At 42.5% G+C, this 27,127-nt stretch overlaps 1 protein-coding gene across 4 annotated transcripts in view; it reads right to left on the bottom strand.

Annotated features, from left to right (window-relative positions):
- Positions 1-27,127, bottom strand: part of mcamb (melanoma cell adhesion molecule b) — a 52,359-nt gene that overhangs the window by 12,191 nt on the left and 13,041 nt on the right. For 3 of the 4 annotated variants that reach the window (XM_049576060.1, XM_049576061.1, XM_049576058.1), the window contains exons 2-5: positions 1,764-1,888; positions 1,439-1,670; positions 325-395; positions 133-220 (exon numbers count right to left, since the gene is read on the bottom strand). In XM_049576060.1, coding sequence (XP_049432017.1) covers positions 133-220; positions 325-395; positions 1,439-1,670; positions 1,764-1,888 — 516 coding nt within the window. Of the gene's footprint in view, positions 1-132; positions 221-324; positions 396-1,438; positions 1,671-1,763; positions 1,911-27,127 lie in introns of those variants that run through there. The other variant, XM_049576059.1, reaches the window with a different exon arrangement.

The raw sequence follows: 27,127 nt of genomic DNA, 5'->3' as shown, positions 1-27,127 counted from the left end.
AACATTTGCAAACACACAAGACGAAGGAAGGAAAGGGAGGGGAGGGGCATGGAGAAAGAAATGATACCACATTAAGTAAAAACTAAAACAGTGTATTAATGCATCGTAGATGCCGATGTAACTCGGTCTTACCATCCTGAGCAACGCGTAGTGGTGCGTTGTTTCTGTACCAAGTGATGTTCGGCTTGGGGTAGCCATTTTTGACCTCACAGGTCGCAATCTGTAGGAGAGGAGAATGAAAGGAGACCAAATTCAAAGTGAAAAATGAAGCCTGGCAATCATTTCATCATTTTTGTACTCTGATGTGATTCAAAGTTTGTTTACCTTGGATGGGCCGGGTTCGCTAACTGAGATCCCTGTTTGCACACCCTCAATGGTGGGATAGTCCGGTTTTTCTGCAAAGGAATCAAGAACCAAATCAAGAGCTAGAATAGGCAAAATCTTCTATAGAAAATGCCTGTGTTCAGGCAGCTGAGACACAGTTTCAGTGTCTTAGCATGTTGCATATGTACAGTAACATGAAGTGTCACTGGAACCACTGAATGGGTTTGAAGTGTTTTTGTAAGCAATGACAGGAGCTGAGGTTTATGGGTACTGTGGTGCATAAATTATGCGTTAAGTTTTTTTTCTGTTTCCACTGTGAAAAGTTGTGGATGGTACCAATGGAATGTTCTGTACCGTCCCCATTTTTGGTCCCCCCTCTGTTGGGGTACCTAGCACACAGATCTGGTACTAAAAGGCGGAGCTGTGAAAACTGCAGTCTGACTTTTGAGGTTCATGTAACCACTGTTCATACTGTGGAGAGTTTATTAGTAAACTGTAACTATACAATGAAAGGATGTTTTGCTGCCTCTTGCAGCAGCTGGAGTTGGAGAAAAAACATAACTTAACTCACTGGGCCGACTGCTGGCGACTTTTAAGGTGGAACGTTAACTTATAGTATTACTCAATGCACAAGTCGACAATGTGAATCAATCAACACAACTTAAATTTCACTGTGACAACTTTGATCTTAACTTTAGTTTTTATATGACAAACACTTTTAGTAATGAGTAGATCTTCAAGCATTATAGATATGTTGATTTCAACCGGTTTACTGTATGTGAACTGCATATATTCCAATCCTCACTCATTCCTGTGGGCTACGACAACACTTTATTTTGTTCTGAGAATGTCACCATGCAGCCTCTTTCTGTGGACGATAAACGAGGTGCAGACTTCCCTCTATGTCACCGATGAAGAACCAGGAAATACAGTGAGTGCTGAACGGAGCAGTGAGTGACAACAACCACGCCCACTGTTAAGAGTACTGTTTGTGGTGGAAACGCTAGGGTCTAGGTACCATGTCTGAAGGGTTACTGTTGGTTCCAAAGGTACCATACCAAAGTGTTGAGGTTAAAGGAGTTTAAAAAGTTAAAAATCTCAGACTAAATCTTACCAAACACCTTCAGCTTTGTGCGTCCCTCCCCGGTCCCATCCGTTAGACCTTTGATGAGACAGATAAATTCCAGCTCATCTTCCAGGCGCACATCCCTGATAGTCAGAACTATCGCTTCACTGGCTCCGGTGCCATTCACGCTGATCCTGTCTGTGAACTGTGTGCCTCGGTCTACAACCTGCATGGTGCTGTCCTGGTAGTAGATTTTCTGCTTCTCACCCGTCCGTGTCACCTGGAGGTCACAATACAAACACACGACACATCACATGCATGAACACATCATACTTCTGTGTGTATGCGTACACGAGGCCTGATGGAAACTCACGTAGAACCATTGTATGATCATCCCGCCAATGCCTTCAGTAGATGTGAACATGCAGGTGATCGAAGCAGTTTCTCCTCTGAACACCTCCACTCTGTCCTCCATGCTCACCTCCACATTAGCCCACACTGAAAAAGAGAAAGACAACATGACTGTTGATGAATATGTCTGTTCAACATGTGTTAGTCGTTTATCAACCTCATGACTGCACCAAAACAAAGAGAATTTGAGCAATTTTGCTTGTTTCTTTATCTTACTCTGAGTAGGTCTCATTTTACTTTCAACTTCAATCATTCACTTCTGCAGTCAGAAATCATGTCGAGACAATTCTCAAATACGTTCTTGACATTTTTTATCAAGGATCTCTGGTGATAAAAACAGAACTGCTCCTTCAGTCGTCAAACCTTTGAGTGGGAAGGCTGGCGTTTGTGAGATTGACAACTGAGTCAACAACTGTTAATACTCAAACTTTCAAAGTCCAGTGAGATGAAATAATTAAAAGGAGTGCCACTCACAAACAAATGATTGCAATGTGAAAACTGTGATGGGAATATTGCATTTATGCATGTTTCAATTTCCTACTCTGAGGAAGGTTGCAGCATAAACAAAGGGCCCCGACACACCAAGCCAACAGTTGGTTGTCTCTCAGTGTTGAGCCGAGTGTCTGTTGCCCTAGTTTTTGCGGTGTGTACCGCACCGTCAGCCCTTGTCGGCCCTTGTCTGTTTGCTGTAAGCCAATGCTTATTGGCGTCGTGGCTGTCGGTAAATTAAATCATTCCAATTGGCAGTTCAGCTTAGTGAGCAAGAAGAGGAAGGGAAGTGAGGAAAGCAAACAAATGACTAAAGTCAAGACGCCGTGAGATCCAAACAACTTGTTATATGAGGTAAGATTATGTTTTTAGCCATTGAGATCTTAAGCAGAAATGCCTCATAATTGTTCAACATCCAGGTGTGTTGTTAAAGTGTTAGCTGGCTAACTAGCATCTTAAATGCCTCCTGTTGGTCTGCCAATTTCCCTTTTTGAATAACTAATACAGACTGTCGCCACCTGCTGGTGTAGAGAGTTATTTCCTCTCACGCAGATGCAGAACGTACATGCTAGCTGACCGCTGGCTGTGGTCCTTACAGTGTGTTCAAGCGCAACTTTCTGACCAAGAAGCAGACAACGTGAGGTGATTCAACAACTAGCCTTCCTATGCAGTGGTGATACCATTTCTAAACAACCTCAACCTCTTTCTTGCTGAAATTTATTTTCATTCATCCACCAAAATGCATGTCAGAACCAATATGTCTGCAATAAGCTAATACTGGCCTATACAGATAATTATCAGCTGATGAAAACAGGAACTTAATACAGCTTCACTGACATGAACCTGAAACTGATGGGATACAACAGACAACATCAAGATAAACAGCTGTGACTGATGATAAATATCCTTACAAGAACCTGAACTATGGTGATGAAAAAACTTCTGCATCCACACCCTGTTGACACAAACTCTAAAGAAGCAAAGAGAAGAGAGAAGAAAGTCATGGAGGGTCAAAGAGAAGAGAAAGATGCTATGACAGGAATGAGGAGCCCACCCATGTCCACATTAATGTGCTGCATTCCACTATGTCACCCTCTCACAGGAAGAAAGGCTCAATTTACAGGCAGCATAGTAGGCCCACTGTTCCTTCATGATCTGTGTCTGAGGAACGAGTGGTTTTCCCCTTCCAGGGTCTCTCGCCATCCTACTGGCGTATAGGACGGACCCTCAATTACACTTTACACCAGCATGTCAGTGGATGCACAAGATGCCAACGAGAGCTGTAGCCTGGAGGTAATAGGGCTGCCAGGTTTGATTTAGCCTTTCCTGTCTGTTCACTGTGTCGCTGAATGTAGCTTTACTCGTTTATGTCAAGAGCTGCTAGGAAGAATGTAAATGTGGTTCATCTGTGTCCTGCGCTGACCCTTTTTACTCATTCATTTTCACTTCAAGAAGCACAACAGACAATACACAATAAAACACACAGTTCTCCATTTAGTCTCATATTCCATTAAAAACCCAGATGAAGGAATTGCTTTTTTACGTTTATTATTTTATGATATTATCTTTTTTTTTTAGAGCATTAAAGGCACTATGTGTAACAATTTCAGTTGTTCTTTGAGACAAGCAAATTTTGCAGTCAAAAGTGTAGCCTAGCACATGTGTATTTACCTCCATCAGTGTATCCATGTATGTCCATAAGCCCCAGAATTCTCATTTACATATACATTGCGACCGGTGTCTCATCACGTGTGCTCCATCTTGGGAATACATCCACCAGCAAGGGACATATAGTCTCGCCTTCGGCATTTTCATTGAGAGCCAGGCCAGCGGTGTGTGACTGAGAAGCCGAAGGCGAGGAGCAAGAGGCACTTTGCTACTACCCCAGCAAATCTGAAACAAAGTCCCACTCTTTCAGCATAATGCAAGATCATGCGTATGCACCATCACGGGAGACAGAATCCTCGTCACCAAGAAAGCTCAAAAGGGAATCAAAAAGGCAACAAGACCGGCGAATCCAAAAAACAATGGTCAACATCGGGGTAGCCTTTCCCAGCTGAAAGGAGTTACTGCAGGAGAGAGGTAATGCAATCACAGCTAACAGCGTTAACAGTGCCACTAACAGCGGCTAGTGGTGGCGCTGGCCGCTAACAGCTGTTAGCCACTGTTAGCGGCGCAGTGTTGCAAGGACAGGGATGAGGTGTGTGAGGTTGAGGCACTTGTCAGTTGTCAAAAGACAAGACGTGATTGGTTCGTTTTGATTTACACGTACCCCAACAGTCCTACGTTGTAAACACAGCCAGCATGGTGAGGAGGGGGTTTGTCAACTCGCGTCACGTGTGTGGAGCCTGAATGAATACTCCATGAAATATCGGATGACATGGTTTCATCAATGTTATCATAGCTTTTTGGTACAGAGCGGCTACCGTTGTTGCAATACACGTTTGAAACAGTGAGGCACTAGAGTGCGCTATCCGTTTGAATGCAATATATGACTTCAGCGTTAGGTGGGAGAAATTCCTACACACTGTGGCTTAAAGTTCACATCACAATTTCCAGGACTATGCTTTCTACTTTGTCTCATGGTCTTCTCAGCAAATCTAGTTTGCTTCGGTGACATGGAGACAATTAGGGATGCCCCCTAATAGTCGACCAAACATTAGTTGACCAGAAAGGTCATTAGTCTGCAAGATTTTATTGGTCACTAAGTCGCATAAAAAAAAAGTGAAACTATTAGGAGTGCCACCTGCTACTCTTAAACACACTTGCACACTGATGGAACAGCCATTGGGAGCAATTTGGGGTTCAGTGTTTTACTCAAGGATGCTTCCAAACATGGACTGGAGGAGCCGGGGATCAAACTGCCGATCCTATGATTAGTGAACGACCTGCTCTACCTCCTGAGCCACAGTCGCCTCAACAGCTCTTCTCTTTACTAAGCTAGCTTTATGCTCCATTGTGGTGCGAGAGCACCTGAGCCAAATTTTTAGTAAAGTGTGAAGGCTCCACAAGTTTTCAGCCATCATATCAAACCCACCCCAAATAAGATGAAAGGCTGTGACTGGCTCGATCCAGCCAGATCTGCAGGAAGTGTGTTTTAACAGGAGGGGACCAAACAAATCTGCCAGAGCAAATAAAACATGACCTCGCTAATTTGTCTGGCTCCCTTGCCAGTGGAGTAGCATTGCTGAAAAAAAAAGCTCTGCAAACCAACCAACCTAATTGAAACAAACCAAAAACAAGTGAGATACATTATATTAAAAGGGTTATTTTTTTTTTAAATTTTATTAGTATAAACTGGACTAGAGTCAGGGCACTGTGTTACTGTATGTTGTTCTTCATCCGGGAAGAATGATCAGATGCGCAGTCTTGCAGTTAAGTGAATTACCCCAACACAAGGGCTGCCTGCTAATGAGCTCATTACACATCCCTGCTTCACTCCTGGCATTTCACTCCATCATCATCTGCATGAACAACAAACACCTCTCTACACCTACTGCCTCCCCTGAACTAAACCTCTGCCTGCTCCTTGACCTGCATCAACAACAAACACGCCTCCCTCTTCTTTCCTGACTCTTCCTCCTTTAGTCCACATCTCCCACCTGTCTCCGACTCTGCTGTGTGTTGCTGTTTCCCACCAGCTAATGGAGCTGGACGGATGCTTTCCTGTTAAAGAAATCCAATTAGCCACTCCAACATAGATATTTCCTGGCCATTAGCGATAGAAGGACAATGCTGACTCACTCGCAGCATCCCATCCCCCACCTGAGGACTTACCTAGAGTAAGAAGTGGGATTCAGAAGGAGAAAATTCAGACTCTAAATTGCATCAGACCGAATGTTTCACCAACTTTTCCACATCTTGTCTGACAGTCTGTTTACTCAGGGGAATCTCAATCAAATCTCATTAGTAATTTGACCAGCATTCATCTCTACAGTGCATCAATCAGAGCGGCCGGCACTCCAAGGCCTCAGATCGATCCTCTCTTGACGATGAGAGAGCAGATATTGGAGTCCATGCACATTTGATAATAGTCCTAAATCAGTATGGCAGATTAAAGTTGAGCATCCCTTCCGACAGCAGCAGCACACTGGGAAGCAGGGCCTCTACAGTTTTATGAGCTGCCCTCAGCAAACAATATTCTCTCCCCTGAAGAGTGTGTTTGACCCTGAGGCAACAGTTTCACATGCTGAGTGTGTGATTTCCATACGAGAGGGGAATGTGCTCTGTGCACTACAGTAAATACCTGCTGCTGACCCTGAGGAGAGAAGAGGAGTTCAAAACATATGGAGCAATACTGTGGCAACCTATGAGGTGGAGTCATGCGGTTACATGTGAAAATCAGTTGGACCTCAGGTATGTGTGTGTATGTGAGTAACAACAAAGACATGCAACTGAATACAGATAAAAGGAACAAAAACTCAATCATAGAGAGTAATATAAACAAATGGATTTGCTACTGAGTCATACAAGTTGGCGTTTAATCCAACGAAACTTTGTAATGACCAGTATAACAAATACATGATTATGATCTATAAGAAATACAGAATTAACAATACAACTGGACAGAGATGGGAATCGAGAACCGGTTCCTGTTAAGAACCGGTTCCAACTGGTCCAATTCATCGACATCATTAGCCTTTATGCTTAACGATTCCCTTATCGATTCTTTTCATTACACCGAATCTATGCTAGTCAGTCAGTCAGCAGCCAACAACAAAGAAGACGTAATGGCGGAGAGACAGAAGCGGTCAAAACCGTAGCTTCACTTCAGCTGTTGTTAGCCTCCCTGGAGCTGCTAGCTCACTGTGGAGCTTCGGCGCATCCCCGCTCCAGGTGGACGGCGGGCGGGGCGCTGTTGTTGTTAGCCTCTCTGGAGCTGCTAGCCGACTGTGGAGCTTCGGCGCATCCCCGCTCCTGTTGTCGGATTTCATGGGAATACCAAGGGTGGTAAGATCAGGGCAGTTGAGTTGATTTGCACGCTATTTGTTGTTATAATATGCTGGGCTAGCTGCGTTAGCTGCCTCACCTGAGTTAGCTGCACTAGCTGCGTGGTGTTGACACACTCAGGCTGGGGATGTTTTTTTTCAAATCTTTCACATCATCTTTTTAAACTAGACCATGGCTTTAAGGTTCATAATAAAACATTCTGAAAGCAGATGTATTGGGTTACAAACAACAGGAGGTGATATCATTAATTCACATGAGGAATCGATAAGGGAATCGATAAAGAATCGGATCGATAAGCAGAATCGATAATGGCACTGATATCGATAAAATCCTATCAATTCCCATCCCTACAACTGGAACTATTTTTATCATCTATTTTTTTTTCTATTAATCAATAATCTTGAATCACAAAATGTCAGAAAATGGCACCTTCAAATTCTTTTGTCTGGCCAACTGTCAAGAACTAAAGACTTTCAGATTGCCATCATATACTGTACGTCCAAGAAAAGCAACAGATAAGCAGTTCTGCAATTAGCTTAGCTTAACATAAAGACTGGAAACAGCTAGCCTGGCTCCGTGCAACGGCAGCAACAGTATCAATTTTAAAGAAAAGGTCCGCCTCAAAATCAAAAATACATATATACCTCTTACCTGTAGTGCTGTTTATCAATCTAGATCGTTTTGGTGTGAGTTGCCAAGTGTTGGAGATACCGGCCGTAAAGACGTCTACCTTCTCTTGAATATAATGGAACTAGATGTCACTCAGCTTGTGGTGCTCAAAGCACCAAAAAATACATTTGAAAAACTCAAGATAATCCACAGACCATGTTGTGACCAGTTTCAAGTAGGAACTATTTTCTTTCTACCAAACTACACCCGCCAACTGTATCAGTACGTAGAATGCAGCATGAATCTAGTCATGAATGAGATGTTCGTGGCAGCGTGAGATGTAAACATTAATGGCGTCCTCCTCAGCTGAGCTGTAACGTTAGCAAGCTCAGTGGTGCTAGGTGAGCTAGCAGTAGCTGCATGCCTCCTTCTGTGCAGTGATACGTTTGGTGGATGTAGCTCAGTAGAAAGAAAATAGTGCCTATATGAAACTGCTCACACCAAGCTGAGAATGAGAATGGTATCAACCTTCTCATCTAATTCTTGGCAAGAAAACAAATGTGTATTTCCCAAAATGTTGAACTGTTCCTTTGAAAAGACTTTCGAAGTTTGAATGTTTCAGTCAGTAAAAGCATTAAAAAGCTTCAGTGAAGTTGTGGGACCACATACAGAATACACAGTGTTATTTCTCAAGGGACTTGAGAAATAAATTAATTTAAAATGAAGCCTGAACTTTACAAGAATGCATAATAAAAGGATTCAGGGGAATCCTTCCAAGAACAGCACTGTTTAAATTCCTGAAGATACTCAGAAAATACACCAGAGAAATATTGCTGTTAAAAGACATGTTTTGCTTTGATGCATGATGCTCACATAGTCTGGGTCACATGCATACACACACACATCATAACTAGTGTGTCAGCGCTGATAATCGAGCTTCAGAGAGCTCCAATGGAAGTGGCAGGTGATCCGTCAACAGAAATAAACGTCTCGGTTCAGCTGTCCCCCTGAAAACACAGCTCATCCCACTCCGAGGGTGGATTATAGTCAAAGGCTCTGCAAAATTAGGCTCACTTAAAGATAAGACAACATAAGCCCATGATACACCAGTCATAAAAGGAGAGCAGAGGCAGAGAGGATAAGATAATCTCAAGGGGGAAGTCGTATCAAAGACACTGTTATGTCTACAATGAAGTCAAAGCCTTTTGTTAGGATACACAATCAGTTTCTGTATTTGGAAAGCCATGATAACAAAACTTCCTGCCAGACTCTGAGCTATGAAATCCTTTTATTCAGTCCTGCAGCTAGAAGGACATGACAGAAAATCTCCTACAAACGCAGGAAACTATTGTCAGGTGATCGGCAGACAATCTTCCATCAGGATAATTTATGTCTAAAGATTTACGACTGTATATTTTAAACAGACGCTTCAGCCCTCGCTCTGACAGGTACAGTAGACAGATGAGACAAGGCATGTGGCTGTTCAAAGGCTGGAATCTGTTTTGACTGTCTAACCATGAAGGGTTTAGTTGACAGGCTGCAGCCGACCTGCCCTCCGTCTGCCTGCTCTGGCAGCTGGCCGAGACCACAGATGGTCATCAGGGAGGGAGAGGAGAGGACGTCCACCTTTAGCAAATTAACTGGCATTTAAACCAGATTACCATCCTGGACTCTTTCTGACATTAATCTACATGGGTGGGAAAATGGCGGCACGGGTGCAGAACATAATCCCATACAGACTTCTGGAAACTTGCTTTTAAAACTATATTAGTGACGAGTTGATGCCCTCTACCCTTTATCTCCTGTGTCAAACTGTAATTGTAAATTAAACTTAGGGGGCTTTTACATTAGGGACCCAGGCCTGGATACAAGTACACCTGACCCCAAAGTCCAGTTCATTTGATTAGGCAAGATAAGCCAATTTGTACTTGTTTCCATTTAAAAAGGAGGTCACCAGTATGGTTCACGTGTACTCGGTTTGCATCACCAACTGCAGCAAAACACAGAGGTGGACTGCCATTTAGTTTTTGACCAATTATGAAAAAGTCTCAATTAAATATTGATGCCTCTAAATCAGATGGCAGCGCAGACTACCGTGGACAGACCGAGATCTGGCTTTGCTGCCATCGTTGACCTGCAGTAGGAGCTACTGTGGGAGGTGGAGCGCTCTAGACCCGACAACAGCTCCTCCAGCCAAGAACAGAGTTTAGCTTTGCTGTGCCGCCATTTTGTCGCTGATGACGGTCTCCAGGGCAGCAGTGCCTGTCTGCCACGTAAATAACGATGCCAATGTACTCGGGTTTGAAACAGTATTATCTAGGTGACAGTTATGTGGCAGGGAAGTGAAGGGAGGGGCAATCGTACTCGGACACGGCACAAATCAATCGTACCTAATGTGAAATCCGCTTGATAAAACATTTGTGAAACAAACCTTACATAAAAAATACACCCCTTTTACTACTACCACGTTTTAGGGGAGTCAAATAAAGGCTAGGGATGGTACAGTAATCAATTTTCATTATGCTTTGTTCGCTACGAGCAGGTACAGCATTGCAAGAGTGCACAGGGTAGGGAGAACAAAAATATGTTGTCAGTGAGTATTTTGCTGTAACTTTCAATATCCTTTCAGTATCAGTGTCTCCTTATTATGTTACTTGGCACCACTGTTACTACAGAACATTATCGTTCATCAGTGTAGATGGCACAACATTATAGTTATTGTTCTTGGTGAGGATGGCCCTTAATGCAGCAGCCTCAGCAGGGTGTAGCCCTTTTGATACTGAGGTAGCAGGACAGGGCCACAGGTCCACCTTTACCAGCAGCCACCTCAGTGTGTGATTTTGGTCAACATGCTGGCAAAAGAGGTGTGATGGGCGTGACGTTTAACGCAACAGAATTGACCTCTTGTGTGACATACAGCACACATCTCTGCAGCACTTTAAACAATAACAGTGGCATAACATGGCAATGACAATCATTTACCAACCCTGTTATATGGCAGCTGATCCCGCCCTCTGCTCAGGGGGTAAGGAGCTCCCAGAACTCACTGTCTCCCCAATATGTAGACATTGTCACTGCTGTTCTTCGTCTTTGAGTTAGCTGCTAACTGCTGCTAGCTGCTTTTAAATCTCCTGACAGTTGGTCATATAAATAACACGTCGCCAAAATGTCACGCCCATCCCATCCTACTGGCTGTCCCTTTTACACAGATGTTGATTCACCATTGTTACTACCTCCACTGCCGGCTTAAAAGTGAGACAACTGTGTCCCCCGGTGCTCACGCCATTTATAAAGAATGATGAGGCAGAGTAACAGCACGACGTTCCTGCCTTGAACAGGAAGTATAAAAGGGGCTTGTAACTTCAATGCAGGATACAATGGTAAGATCATTGTATGCTGCACTGAATCAACAAGATACTGACCAAGTGGTGCAACAGGAGAGGTTATCAAATGAATTCATCCCCTCAGGAACATGGGAATATACTTTTTGTTTTGAGTGCAAGTACTCAGGAAATTACAAGGTAGTCAAGAAAGATTATACGTAAATTGATGAGATTTTGTCCTCGGGGGAGCATGAATATACTAAATAAATTACATTTCTTTTTTATCTCTGTTAAAGTGGAAAATATGGCCTGATGGTGGTGCTAGAGGAGAGGTCAGAAGGTCACCAGAATAATGGTGAATAGCTGTAACAAATTTCAGGTCAACCATGCAACTACTTGTCAAAATATCAATATGGATGGAAAGGCAGTTGTTGATTTCCTAAGGCTCTGCTGCCTGCGGGGAAAAAAACATTAAGGAAGCACTTCCTCAAATCTGTGGTTTAAAAAAGTCAGATCAAAGCAGCAGCCGCGACTGACAGGATGATCGCTGAGGTCAAGAGTAAGTAGAACCTGAGCCCATCTGTCTGGGAGTTGTGAGGTGGGACGAGCCCATCAGATGTGCAACAGGATCTCACTCACTCACACACACACACACACACACACACACACACACACGGAGGTCTCTGAGCTGTATCTAACTATTGACCTGAACTTGACACTCAACTCGAGCACTAAACACATTATTACATGGTTTGCAAATGTGCACATGACACTTATCTTAATCTGCTATGTTTCATTCACTAGTTTCCAACCTCTAATTTTAGTGATTCAACGGCAGCCTTTCGGCTCTCTTAAAAAAGTATGTAGTCCAGAATCCATGAATAACCTGAAATAAGAGAGCTCGCAGTTTTGTTTGCATTACAGAGTTCTTATATAATCTGTTGCCTCCATCACGAGGTTAGATTTTAAGGTACTGTATTAATATTTACATACCAAGGATTCTCCTGCTTAGACTCTAATTCATGTTTAATTTACCTCCAGCATGTCCGTCCCCCAAAGAAAAGGCTGAGGCCCCACTGAACTAAGGCATGAAAGAATGAGTATGAATATTATAAGAGAAGGGAGGACATTTTTAGCTGCTTTAATTCCATCACTGACTAGTTTATCTCATCAGGTGACAGCACTGCTGAGAAGCAGCATGAAGATAATGGCAGCAAAAAACAGACACATGGGAGCATAATCATCTTGAAAACAACAAGGGCCATATTACATTCAGTTATAATTTTATTATACTGTAAAATCCTCCGCTGGCAGTTTTGTGCTGAAACAGAACAAGCATACCACAGTGTAAATTACCTTAAACTAAATATTTCCCCTTTAAACACAATGGTAAACCGAAGCGACAGCTCGGGGACATGTTTCCAGCTCTGTCACATCTAAGAATAACAATGGCCTATCAAGCTTGTTTGCTTACATGATACAGCAGAATTACAGTGCACTGACCCCGACTGGCACCAGAAATAGCGGCCCCTACTTCAGCACAGGGTGAGACACAGGGAGGGAGCATGGGAAAACAGTGCCTCAGTCAGGCTGCTCTTTGTATGGATGTAAATAGGTCTGAGAGGAGTGAATAGAGTGTAGATTTAACATGAGAAAACAGATAAAAGACGAGCCAGAGAGGATTGGAAAAAGAAAAGACAGAGGTGGGTGCGGGAGGAGAAATCAAGAGGGTGTTTGGTTCTCTGACAGATGCTGTGGCCTCTGACATTTATCACACTAATCCCTCAATGGCACACTTGCATCCTGCGGGGAGGAGGAAATGTTATCAAGCTAAAGATAAGAGCTCTCACTCAGTGCGGGGAGAGGAGAGACAAACTAGTAATCACTGACCTTCCACTTTCATTTCTCCTGACAAGTTGCAGGATGTGAAGTGTTTAAAGTCCTGTCACACAGAGGCACCTTTTCCTAAAGGGTCCATTAACTTCATGCAGCATCTCTCTGACTTATGCATACCTGGTTTTAAAAAGTCTGCATTATTGGCATTATGATTCTGACTGGCTGTGTAGCAGGTATGGCCTTGCAAATGTTGGATTCTTATCTTTCAAACATCTCTTATCGATCTGTCTAGATAGAAAAACGGACCACAAACAGCTCAGTCTGCATACCGTACAAATACATAATGCATGAAACATTACATCAAATATTTAAGTGCAAATGTAGCAAAACAATTTTCACTTAATGTCAAAGGTGCACATTTTAATATTGCGAGCATCATATAACTTCAGCTTATGCCAGCAGGGTTCCCCACACATTCATTTATTTGTGGCAGCCCGCCAAGACAACAACATCTGCCGCAACATATTGATTTTTTATATTTGGAGCTGGCCCATCATTAAGAGCGCAGTTGGAATAATGTACTGTTCCGTTATTCATTGTATTGCACTGTCCGGGCGAAAAGCTTTGGGCACAGATGGAGCAGCAGAACGCCTCGCACAGTGAAAGTGGACCGTAACTGTTTAATGCGCTGGGTCTTAAAGTTTGCATTCACTCGCCTCTGCAGCAGCTGCTCCTCTCATCTATTGATCCGATCTGATTGATTCTCCACCCCACCATTCAAACTCCACAAACTGTTGCTGAGGAAATTAAGAACTCATAAAGAGTTGCCCGTGCTGCGAACCCACAGAAACCTCCAAATTAAGAAAGGGGACACAGAATGATAAAATGCAGTGAGTTAAAAAAAGGAATGGAAAGTTTGCTGACCCCCCCTTATTCGGTGGCAACCAGAGAGTTTTCTAAAGTCTGAGAAAATGACCTTAATGATGTCATTGGGGTTATCTCATCATGTTGAAAGCCTGTGTTACAAGCTGGTAGGGCATTTACCAGCCAAAGAGGGTCTGACAAAAGACGCTATCAAGTTGCATTTGGGGGAATTCTAGGATCCGGTGATTTTGAAGCTTGAGTCAGGATATCTCAGCCTTTGCTAAAACCATTTTAACCCAAAACACACAGAATAAATATGTGTATATTGAGTATAAAAATGTTTTCTTCTTTTCAAAATTAAAACTAAGTTAAGGGAAAAATTGGGTTCAAGCTCACAAGAAAACACTTAGGGACACTGGTCATTGAGAATCTGGTCTTGACAAGCAAACACAGCAGATCCTATCTCTTGGAAAACTGAGAATCTTCACAGACATATCTGAGGGATGGACAGACACAGCCAAATTCTTGTCCCCCTTCAAAGATCCACTGCCAGAACAGTAGCCCCACTTAGTTTGGGTCAACTTGGCTTGGCTAAATGGTGCAAAGGAATGTTATGAGAAACTCTTGAAAACGTATACACTGAAGGCCTTGTCACACGTTCATCAATCACATTAGTCCCATGACGCACCCCAAGACATTTTAACACACACACCACATAGGGCTCTTGATTTTAATCAGGCACTCAGAGCGGACTCTCAGTGAGTTATGAATGCCCCACACAGCTCCTGGCACAGCGGAAACATTTCTCCACAAACTCAACATGCAGCAGCGTTTATAAAGTCATGAATGAGCCACTCAAATAAAAGAATGACAGATTTTTCTACAGCAGAAACTAATAAATAAACATGATACTTGCAGCCATTACTTTGTTACAAGATTGTTTTTACGGCATTTTTAAAGATCAATCGAACAATCTTGTCAACTGTAATTCTGCTGAGAATTCAAAACTTCTTTGATCCACAGTACACAACGCTGCCCATTAGGCATCTTACCACAAACTCCTCCCTGAGAGTTACTCTTTTTTCTGAAACATGCATGCTTCTTTTTTTATCTTGTTTGCTTGTTTTATCTGTTATCAGTTATCAAGGCTGCCATTTATTAATGCAGACTCTAGGGACCTTTACAACAGGAGGTTTCATCAGGTGGAGGCATTTCTAAAACCAGTCTTGTTGCTGCGACCTTGGGCTGAGTGATGGCTCGATGCCCGCTATGTTGGCTGCATACAGTAACTCTCCTGAAGAGGACGGGCCAACGGTTCCAAACAGAAATAGCAGCCAGAAACTGGACTCTGTGGAATTACAGGAGTTTTAGGTGTGGATGAGTCAAGATAGGACGAGTGCAGATTGGTAAACCAGATGTAATTCTCAGCGTGCATGGTAAACAAATCTGAACCAGCAAACCTTTGAGCAGGGCTGCCCCCTGAAAATCACAGATTCAAACCTGTGTTGAGATTCTTCAAGCCAAGCAGTCATTTGTTTGTTTGTTTGTTTGTCAGTCAGTGTGCAACATGCTTAGCTGACGAGTCAGTACTCCTAACTTTCAAACTGCTCTCCGGTACAGGCAGCCGCAGACCCAGACCCAGTGTGAGTCTGAGTGAGACAGCTGCCCAGATGGAGGAAGAGAGGTAGCTATCTGCTCAGATATGTTATTTCTTGCCTTCTGCTAAAAAGCTCACAGAAACTTAAAACAGTACAGTCTCTGGCTTTTGTTTAACATCTAGTGTCGGCAAAAAATGCTGTTACACTTTTTCGAGCCATTGTTAGCATGGTCAGCATGCATTAGCTAGGTGGTTACAAGCTAGAGGGCTAACTTGGCCTGTTTACCGTATTACATGAACATCTCTGTCACCCTGAACGGCCCACTGATCAGTCACATACAACTCCACTGACATAATACCGAGTCTGGAATAGCCCTACCTTTTTGATTAATGCTGAAATGATAAGAAAGTTGATTGATTAGTTGATTTGATTGATGGAAAATAATCACTAACAATACTGATATACACTGAAGTCTGTTACTAAAGAAAATGTCAAATAGATGCTGGTTCCACCATCTCAAAATTAAGGTACAGTGGTAAATCTTTGTTCTCTAGTTGTGCTGTGGTGCAAAGTTTTTAAGTCAGTCTCCGTTTGGTTGTAAACATAACTTGTCTTTGTTTCTGAGAAAACTCCAAAGGGAAGCTTTATAGATTATCACACATATTACAACGTAATCTACCAGGAATATGCGCTTGCATGTATTTGGCTGGCCAACACAGTGCCTTACTGGATGTTCAGTTCAGGGTTAGCTCAGCCGACGTTTGCATTTACAGTGAGTGAGCTGACGATAACGGTGCCGTCACATTAACTACGAAGAGTCAAAACTCCATAACAACTAAAATCATGTCACTAACATTGACCACTTTCTAACCTACTGACTCCCTTCTATCCCCTATGGGACATAAGGCTGCAATTAGATATCTTGATCACATTTTGTCCTTGGCAACATGCTGCACTTCTCCCCATGACAGCTGCATCTTGTCCAGTAAACACACCACCTACCAGGGCTGTTTCTAGCTTTTCAGAAGCCCTGTGCAAAATCTTGTTTTGCCCCTATTTCAATTACTCATGAATAAACACCAATTCTGCATCATATTACACATGCACATGAGGGCAAATGGTACTTTTTACACATCAAAATTTAAGAATTTAACTAGCTGCATGTTAACATTAAAATTGAAAGTCAGTCTGTTGCTGGCCCCTGTCACAAAAAGACACGTGTCACCTGGCCTAAAAGTTTTTCTGGGGGAAACTCTGCAGCTTGTTTGTCCAACAGTTATATGGTACGCATCTCGGACCATCAGGATACTCCCTTTGACCACTTTCTGATGTCTCTGTAGACTGATAATGAATCAACAGATCAAAGAAAGACTGACAGTTTTATTCATAACACAAATAATAATTAGACGCAACCTAATTACTTTGTGCACAGGCATGCGGAGGGCTCCTCTGTGTGGAGCCTGTGGGGGGTTCAGGTGATGTTTTAATTGCTGTGTGCAGAGACAATGAGATAGACGGTGGCAGCTGCAGCAACCAAACTGCACATTCCCACGATGCCTGAGAGAAAACAAGGTCAACTTGTCACAGTGACCTGCCAGACACTTTCCCTAACACACACACACAGGCGCACACACTCACTGATCCCCGGGGTGCTGGAGCCGAATGCCAGCAGTATCCACTCAACATGCCATCAGAATTAACGATTTCCAAAAGACAGAGGAGACGGAGGATACAAAGAATGTAAATACAGTGGAGAGGATCAGAGTGGACCACACAACAGGGGAGATAGGGAGGGAGTCATGTCGCTCTCTGATTTCTCCTGGTGATCTGACGCTATATTCCATTTCAACACACCACCTGTTGCAAAGATCAGACCTGGCTCAGTTCTCAGCACGCCAGACTACAGTCCATCTTTCAGGGGATCTCTGCTGCCTCACAACCATTACAACAGAATGGCAATGATGTTTTGGATGGGTCTCTTCATAAGCCCATTCTCTTTGTGTTCTCTCACAGCATTTCCAAAAACAGTGTCCCTGTTACTCTGGCAAACACAAAAAACACATAGTCCCTCTGAAAAGTGTTGACAGTTTCATCAGTATAAAGTAACTCCCATAAAAAGTGTTCACAAATTAAATTTTATCCACCTATATTGTATTGGGATAGCGGACAATTCTCTTAAAATTGCTCTTATTAGTGTTTTATTACTTGCCGAGAGTAAAGACCCAGACACACGGCAGACCAAAGACATCAAAAAAATAGTGGCAACGAAGGCCGACTGTTGTGTCACTTCTATTGCTCATGTCTCCGCCAAAAGATGCCCTTGAACACACTGCACAGTCTACAGCCAGCGGCCAACTAACACAAACATTCTGCACCTGCACAAGAGGAAATAACTCTCCATACCAGCAAGTGGGGCAGTCCATATTCATCATTAAAAAAGGGAAATTCGAAGACTGAGAGGACAGATCCAAGACGCCAGTTGGCCAGTTAGCACATTAGCAACACAACCCAATGTTGTAAGAGCAAAGGTTATTTACCATATGCTAGCTTACAATATAAAATAATTATGTATCGTTTCTGCTAAAAAGCTCAATGGCTACAAAAATATTTGTACCTTCCATTACAAGTTTGCTTCAATCTCACGACGTCTTGACTTAAGCCATTTGTTTACTTTCCTCACTTAGATTTATCTTCTCATGCACTGAGCTGAACTGCCAATCACAGTGATTTCACTCAACAACGGGCTCCGCCCTCTCGAACACTGATTCAACATGGTGAATTCTCCGAAAAACAGCCAACAAGGGCCAAACTGTGCCAATAGTGCGGACAGACAATCACTGACTGCCATATAATCCAACTGCCAGCTGTCAGCTTGGTGTGTCAGGGACCTAAGAGGACAAAATTATGCCACTCTAATGTCTGTATGATAAACATGAAGCCTGAAAGACTGAAAACATGGAAACCGCTAGCCTGGCTCTGTCCAAAGGTAACAAAATCCACCTACCAGCACCTTTAAAAAGGTCACTAAAGACCCTTTCCCACTGCACAAAAACCCACAAACATCTGGCTTTTGTATTTGATGGGAGAGGTTGTGATCGACATTCACTTCCAAAACAAATTACTCTGTGGTAGTCTTGGGTATTAAGCAGCTACAGCCACTTGACACTTGATCGTACGAACTTACCAGCACAATGCAATGACAGGCCACCACAAAATACAGTCAAAATACAGTTCTAGCTCACTGGCAATGGGAAAGCAGTCTATCACAGTCTATCACCTACTTTTAACAGGTTCTCCAGTGTTTAAAAAACCCTGAACACACGCACTGATTTTGGCTGAAAAGGGTTACAATGAACGTTATGTCTCATTTGTTAAATCTGTACATAAACCAAAGTATTAAAACTAAACTAAGTTGTGGTTTTACAGGAGTTATATACCAGACTATTTTTCAGATAGCTGCAGTGACTTCCTAGAATCTATCCCTCAATCCACCACAACAATAAACCTGTTAAACTACACTTAATTCCAGTGGTTCTCACACTTATTCTATTATGCAACCCTTAAAAAAAACATAGATTGAATGCATTTGAAACAATTGGTAACTATATAATAAATCCTTAGGAAACTACTGACAAAGCCATTCATGTTACAATGATGTAAACTAGAGTAACAACCCGTAGGCATGCTTGGTCTTCATTAATTCCTAATGACTCACGTCCATAAACTCCTTTCACAGAAGACATTTTCACTTGTCACACCAAGAAAAGCTGGAACTAATAACAATAATTACGGCTCTGTTGCAGCAGTAATAATAATTTTATTTGTTACATCTGTGTTTAAAAAATTCAAATATCTACAGTGAAAAGGCTCTATTCAACTTTATGTTTCACCCCACATTTTGGCCATTTCTGTACGTGTTTTAAAAAAGACCTTAAATGATGAAGAGTCTCAGGCTGCTGGAAGAGTTCTGGACTGAGATCAAAATCATTTGTGAGCAGTCTCAGAGCACAGCTGTGAAGATCCGACCGCAGGTCTTCAGCTGCGAGGAGCAGCTCAGGTTCACTGACCTGAGGCTAATCTCTCTTTGGTAAGCAGCTCTTTGGTCTTCCCTCTGCAGTTACTGTATACTCAAAAAAGAGATCACTATGTTCCCCAGCCTTTGATAACAACTTGGCAACAAGACCAACTCCTCTTTAGTTTCCACACTCAGCTATTTTGATATGCCCACACACACGCACACTGTATGAGTACAGTATATGACTTCTGAATTCATGTGGGATGCGGTCAGCTTCCCGTGTCCAAAGCTATGACTCCCATAATTTAAAAAAAACATTGTTAAATTACTTTCACAATCTCACAAATCTATTCCTTCTTGCATTTCTATGTCTGTGTGTGTGTGCGTGTGTGTGTGTGTGTGTGTGTGTGTGTGTGTGAATCTCAGTGGGCCATTTCCTCCTGCCTGCTCCCATAGTGGTACAAACGCCCCCTCCATCCTCTTTCCCACGTCCCAGACGACAAAATGGTCTCCGTATCAGCCACTCTGTGAGCAGGCAGGAGTAAAATAACACAAGCTGCATTGGAAGTATGGGAAAGGCCAACAGGGATGGTATTTTTGTACGATGCTGATTGTGACGGGTGGTACAGAAACTCAGAGAGAGAGAGAGAGTGAGAGAGAGGTCCCATGACATGGCTTCACAAGTATGAGATGTACGTTGCTTGCTGCTGGCATATTATGGCTAAAGATAGATTGTAGATACACAAACACACACAGTGAAAGCTTTTTACCCATTGACTCACGGGATAAAGTACTCAGCAGCAGCAGCTCTCTCCTTTTTTGGTGGGCACTGCAAGAGCCAATAATGAACTGCAAAATCGTTAACGGCTCTCTCATGATGAGACATCGATTGACTACCTTTGTGAACACAGAGGTGTGAGAGTCTGTGAACGTGTGTGTGTGTGTGTGTGTGTGTGTGTTTGATATGGAAGTATCTGCACCAAAATCAAGATCAAACTAAAATCACTCTTGAAAAAGTGCTACTGTTACAAGACAAGGCAAATGGTGTGATAGTTGATAGTTTGATGGTTCGAACCCGCCACCCTGGCTCGAATCCAGGGTAGAAGGTCCAAACCCAGGGTGTGAAGTTTGCATGTTCTCCACGTGTGGGTTTTCTCTGAGTACTCCAGCTTCCTCCCACAGTCCAAAGAGATGCAGGTTAATTGGTGACTCTAAATTGTTCGTAGGTGTGAATGTGAGCGTGAATGGTTGTTTGTCTCTATGTGTCAGCCCTGTGATAGTCTGGTGACCTGTCCAGGGTGTACCCTGCCTCTCGCCTACTGCCCCCCCACGATCCCTAACAGGATAAGCGGTTACAGAAAATGAATGAATGAATGAATCAATATAACCCATTACATTGATACCCTTTCATGAAACTGGCACTTGAAAGGTCACTTCATGCTGCTCTAATTAAAACTATCACACATCTCTGGACATAGATATCCTCTAAACACTACTCTATTTTCTTCCTAGCTGATGTCCCACTGGTTTATAGTTGAATGAATGAATGAATAAATAATCCCTCACTGTGTTGTGTCTAGCCACAACATCCTGTGTTAATGGTTAAAACATCACAGTGGAGGTAAGACACCATTTAAGGCTGCTCTAGATACTGGCTGCACAAGTTAAGATCCCCAGTACAGAAAAGGATCCATGTGTAAAAATTAAAGTGGTACTTTGTGCAAACTGTCTGAAGACTGACTGAAAGATAAGTATTCTTAATCACACTAACGTCACCTCAGCTTTTTACAAAAACAACATCAGTGTTGATGTGAACTCATCTACTGCTCACATGCTTCGATTGCCAAAAGCTTTGCTTTTTGATCACAGGACAAATACAAAGATTGATTTAAAATATCTCACATGTTGTGATCTGATGTTCCGGGTGTTTCTGGAATGGAGCGACGAAAACAATGATCTCTTTTGACTGCATCAAACGTGTTTTTTTTTTCTTGGAGAAGGCTGAATAAAATGACAAGAATGAATCTGAATCAAATCATATCAGACTACGTTCCACTGAATATCTGGTGTAACGAAGACATAAAAAGATATCTCCGTAATCACAGTTTCGTCAGAAGAGAAAGAACAGTATTGCTTTATTAATTTAGGCCTTAATAACCCTATAGACAAACACTAAAGCCAGAGATGAGAGCAAACCATAAAAGTTAACTGCCAACAGTGATCCACTGTAACGAAACACTGTGTGGCCACAGCAAATACATCCGTCTGCTCTGTGGAGTCAGCGGCACAGTGTCATGGCTGAGGCCTGACAGGCTGCATTAGGTTAAAAGGATCCTAATGTGCATTAGATCTGTGCCGAGCATTATTTCAGGAAAACAACATGTATTATTAAGCAGGGTGTTGAACTATCAGAGAATAGACAGAGATCCTGACAGGCCTCTAGTCTCCACTTGTTCCCGTGCAGCTCCCAGAGGACAACTTCAGATTCAAGGATCAGCTCAGGCTTTGTTCTCCCTCAAGCTCAAATCTCTGCCATTTCTCTTTCTAGCATCTATCTACAGTAGCACACACAGGTCCACAAAGTGCAGCTTAAGAAAACACAGAAATATAGACCCACCACAGATCCAAATCATCCTGCCTTAAGCGGGATTTATACTTGTGCGTCAGCTCTATGCAGAGCCTACGCTGTAGCCTACCCAGCAAGCATTTTTTGGTTTAAAAAACGTCTAATAGCCGTCTACATGAAGACCTGACATCTAGGCTAAATCACGGCTGAATTTGGGCTGTCAGTGAAAATTTGGTAGATGCCGAGCTATAGCCAAAGTGCAGACGTCATCAATTATACGGCTATGTAGAGACCATGCCCAAAAAATGGAGATAAACATATTTTAATTACTGTTGACTCTCCATACGTGATTGAATATCATACTGCACGCCATCTGCAATGGCGAAAATTACATTTAATCAATTTCAAAATTAAATCGGCTAGATTTGGGTTACATGTAGCTAGACTAAATCGGAGCTAAATATAGCCAATACGTTTAAATCACGACTATTGCTTGCTGGGTACATACATGTCCTATACCGTTGTGAGCATTTATACTTGCGCGGTGGTGTGTCTGTGTCACTCTGCAGTTACACCTCCAAAACACTAGTTGGCGACGGAGGTTTCTGTGAAGTGCTGTCAAGTTTAGGTGATTCAAAACATATTAAACACACATTAAACATGGCTCAACAGCAACAATTTCAAACAAGTACACATATCGGCTTCACTATAACTCGCAGCATTCACAGACAAATACAACATGCTAATTTTTTTTAGCACAAGCCTATGGCATTTTACATTGTATAAATTAGCCTAGTGGCTGGCAGACTTTTCCTCTACTCATATGAAGCCAGGGAAAACAGCAACATTTAACAAAGGTAACGTTATAAAATTCTGCTCATAAGGTTCGCCAACAAAACAACTGTCTTATACTAAACACATTTTGCAAACCAAAGTAACATGCTAACGTTATTGGCACAAGCCTATGGCATTTTACATTGTATAAACAGAGCTGCCAAGCGTCACGCTTTGAGTGTGACAGTCACGCAATTTGACCCATTCTTACACCACACGCCACACTTGACATTTCTCACGCTTATATTTCCCCATTCAATACTCTATATTTATTTTTTTAATGATAATAAACTTTGGTCCTCGTGGCTTGCCGTAGTTCGAGTAACTCTGATTGACTGACCGAGATAATCAATCCCAGACCAATCCATCAGTCCTCTGTGCCTAAATCTAACCAACCAAGGAAGGCACCACGCAATATAAACCAATCAGAAGCAACGTAAGGCGGGTCTTGGCAACTCTAACTTTCTTTCACACACAACAGCGCTGACATTTAAAACCCACTCGACGTTCTCCTGCTTGCTAGAAGACGGACGGTAGGTAACTACCCAATTTTGTTCACTGTTGATTCGCTGTTTCTCCTTGAGTTTCCTAGTTAATATTTACTGTTTTAAGGCTGCTATAAGTCTATCATTGTCCTGTATTTGTTGCAGAGCTTTGTAACATTTATTTGCCTCTTCTTTTGGCCAGTTCACAGTTGAAAAAGAGACTCGTTAGTCTCAGTGTGTGTGTGTGTGTGTCAGAGTTACAGACCTTGTAAGGGTCAATTTAGACCCCCCTAAAGGAACCCACAGAGTCCCTGGAATCCACTTTGAGAACCACTGTAAAACTAGCATTAGGAGGCCACAGTGCAGGGAGAGCCGCTGGCATGGAGGTGAGGACATCAGTCTTAAGGTATAAATCGACGTTAAAACAGGCCAAATTGATGTTAAAAAAGGCCAAATTTTTTTCGAACACGTCATGACACTAAAGTCTCACTCTTGTCATTTTCTGAAACTTGGCAGCCCTGTATAAATTAGCCTAGCGACAAAAAGGGATTTCCTCTACCGATATGAAGCCAGAATAAATCACACACAAGACTTAAAATGCTATCTTGTGGAGGCTTTATTGTGAAATTAAAGTAATTAAAAGCTTTGTATCCACTGAGGGAATTGGTTTCAGCTTACAAAAATAGATAGGAGGTCTGCATCACCACGATGTGAAGTTACATTTCTGTGAAAGTGCACGTCAGGCTACAGAGTAGGGCACGCATCAATTTGACATAGAGGCATAAATCCCACTTTGACTGGACCTCTAGCCACAGATGGAGGAGAGATGATGGGTTTATTAGTAATATAAGTGTCACTCGTCACTAGCCCAGCAGCAAGCCCTTTGCAGTAACGGTTTCTGGTAAATGAGCAGCGCTGGGGTCTCATCTCCATCACACTAAAAAGCAAAAGAGACCAGAGGGCAAAGGGAGAGGCCCCTCGGCCGGGCAGTGAGTGTTTTTCTCACATTGGCAATACTTAGCAGAGGGACAGAGAGGGCTCTGTGTGTGTTTGACCTCGGAGCTGAAAGGAAAAGAGAAGAAGCACATAAATCACCGTGTCAGAATGAAAAGAGACGAGAAATCAAAGTGCAGCAGCCAGTGATGGAGTACATGTCCATGGATTCTGCATTCCTCTGCTGCAACTGCTGCTAATCAATGATCTTTATTCACACCAACAAATTAACATTTTATAAGACTAACACATTAGATAATAATTCTGACAATGTTAACATCAGTTCGAATGTCTTTGTGGTGTTCTGGCCACCAAAGTAAAAGAAACAAAAACATCCCTTAGCACTGAGAGAGTTTGAAGTCTCCCTCTCTGCTCTGCTTTCAAATCAGCGCTCAGTTTCACATCACAGATCTAGAGCACATGCCTGGTTTTACTCCTCAATGCTATAAACTGTTCTCATGAACACACTTGACCGTATATCATGCGGGATAAAATCAATCACACAGCAATCCTTACACTAGTTTACTCCATGTGCTTAGCATGCCAAAGTCTGGAAACCACATCTCCCACATCTATGAAAATTCAATCCCATCCTCGGAGCCTCATCTTGTCACCATCTTATCAGTATCAGATACCAGTTCCTCAGGTACTGGCTTTGTTTATCTTATTACGTATTCTGCTGCATTAACGTCTTATTGATGCTTTCCAGGATCACAGATTTGCAGGCTGGATGTCCTGCAGCTCTGCGGATGCTCATGTTTAAAAGCCTCTCTCCTTTGAGCAAATTTGATCAGATAAAGAGAGACTTCTAAGTTTCTTTAAAACATCTTAGTGGCCCGAGACCTTGTCACATAAACTCCCTCAGCCTCAATCTTTCATGTCTCCTTTGCTCTACCTAACTTTATACCATTTCCATCAGATACAGACTTATTTTTTTCTTATTTTGCTGCATTCAGGATGATTCTAGGTGTGTTCCCCTAAGAGACGGGTGACATATTGATTATTCTAGATGTATCGCAGCTTGTTCCACTTAGAATGTTTAAAACGATTATATCACAAGCTTCAGGTTCACACCAAATGCATCAACACTTCCAGCCCGAGACGAGCCGGCTGCTTCAGAATAAAAGGACTAGAGGTACTGCTTTGATTAACTTTACTGTAACAATTCTTTACTGGACTGTGAGAGGAAGCCGGACTACCCAGAGAAAACCCACACGGGGAGATTTGCAAACTCCGCACAGAAGGGCTTCAGCACCCGAGGTTTGAACCACGAACCTTGCTGTGAGGCAACAACACTAACCACAGCACCTGCCGTCAAATATATTACAATATTATTTACAGGCCATATCGCACAGCCCTAGTTCCCCGAGAGCGTGCAGGTGATGTCAGGTCTTTTTGAAAAGGTGACGACCAGGGACCATACCGTAAGCATGAGCACACATCCAAGAGGAAGCTACCATAATCGTGCACACAGCACTGATAAAACACAATTATAGCTAAACGAAACACCAAACGAGAGTTCCTCCGGGGTGTTTTTAACCTTTAGTGGCGAGCGTGCTTGCAAACAGTAACCTGCACAATATGCCTTTAAGTGACAGACCATCATTCAACATGTGATATAAGAGCAACTAGAGTTCATGTTCTTTAAGAGTCTCCCTATGTCATGTGGAGGTATTTGTTTGTGCAGTCTGTATGGACCCTGTGGAAAGCAGCGCTGTATTATCACATCCAAATTTAATTTGGGTCATATAATCTCACCATATTTTATCCCTAAATAGTCTGGAGCAAACATCGTCAGCTCTCATCATCCTCATTAAAAACAACAGATCGGGAGAGGAGGGTGGAGACGCTGTATGAACGACCAAGATTTTTGTTTTTAAGGAGTTAAAGCAGCTGGTTGCAGGATGATGCATGCACAGCTTTAATCTTCTCAGGTGTCAGGGTGATTCACAGTAGACTATCAAGCTGAGACAGAAATTTGAGTCAGAAACTCAATGAAAATGGAAATGCTGTTTCACTAACAAAAAAGCTCATTACAATAACTGTATCTTATCAAACAGTGCAGACAGTGTACACTTCAGACAACCAACAACAACAGAGTGGCAACTGCCATGTGATAGTTCTGTGGTTTCAGTGGACATAAATTACTCGTTGATTTTTTATGAGTTGTGCAATGTCAGTGAAGTTAATGAATTTTTACCCAGATGTATTTTATGACACATACACGGCCCATATATCACACATCCCTTATCCCATCTGACAGTGTGACTGGTGTCGATTTCAACATTTTGGTAAACCCCCCCGCAATTCCTAAGAATGATCACTATTTCTTTAAGCCAAACCACCATGTAGAAACCAGCGTTTTGACATCGGAGTCAGTGTGACTGACAAAAAGCAACAGCTGGCTCGTCTGGGGGCCACTAAACAGGCTTTGAAAGAGAGGAAGAAAAAAAAAGCCATTTCCAAGACAAAAATGCCAGATCTCAAACGTTTGTCCCCTATAGACTGAAACTGGCAAATGCTTTCATTGCTTCCTATAGAGCTGCTCATACAATCAAAGCATTTACTGAAGAAATCTTATTGAAAGCATGAACAGTAACTGTACATAGATCAATGCACTGTATCCACTTGTGACATTGTGATTTGATATGCATACAGATAAAATGCTATTTATATGGTTGCTGTGGTAAACAGACAGTCAGCATAATGTCCAATAACTGCAGCTTTTAGCAGCCACTGAAACCCACATCTTTAGGCCGTCAGG

This window comes from Epinephelus fuscoguttatus, linkage group LG5, assembly GCF_011397635.1.
Source record: "Epinephelus fuscoguttatus linkage group LG5, E.fuscoguttatus.final_Chr_v1".
Lineage (NCBI taxonomy): Eukaryota > Metazoa > Chordata > Actinopteri > Perciformes > Serranidae > Epinephelus > Epinephelus fuscoguttatus.
The sequence above is the reverse complement of the archived record's forward strand: the minus strand, read 5'-3'. Positions and strand labels throughout refer to the sequence as shown.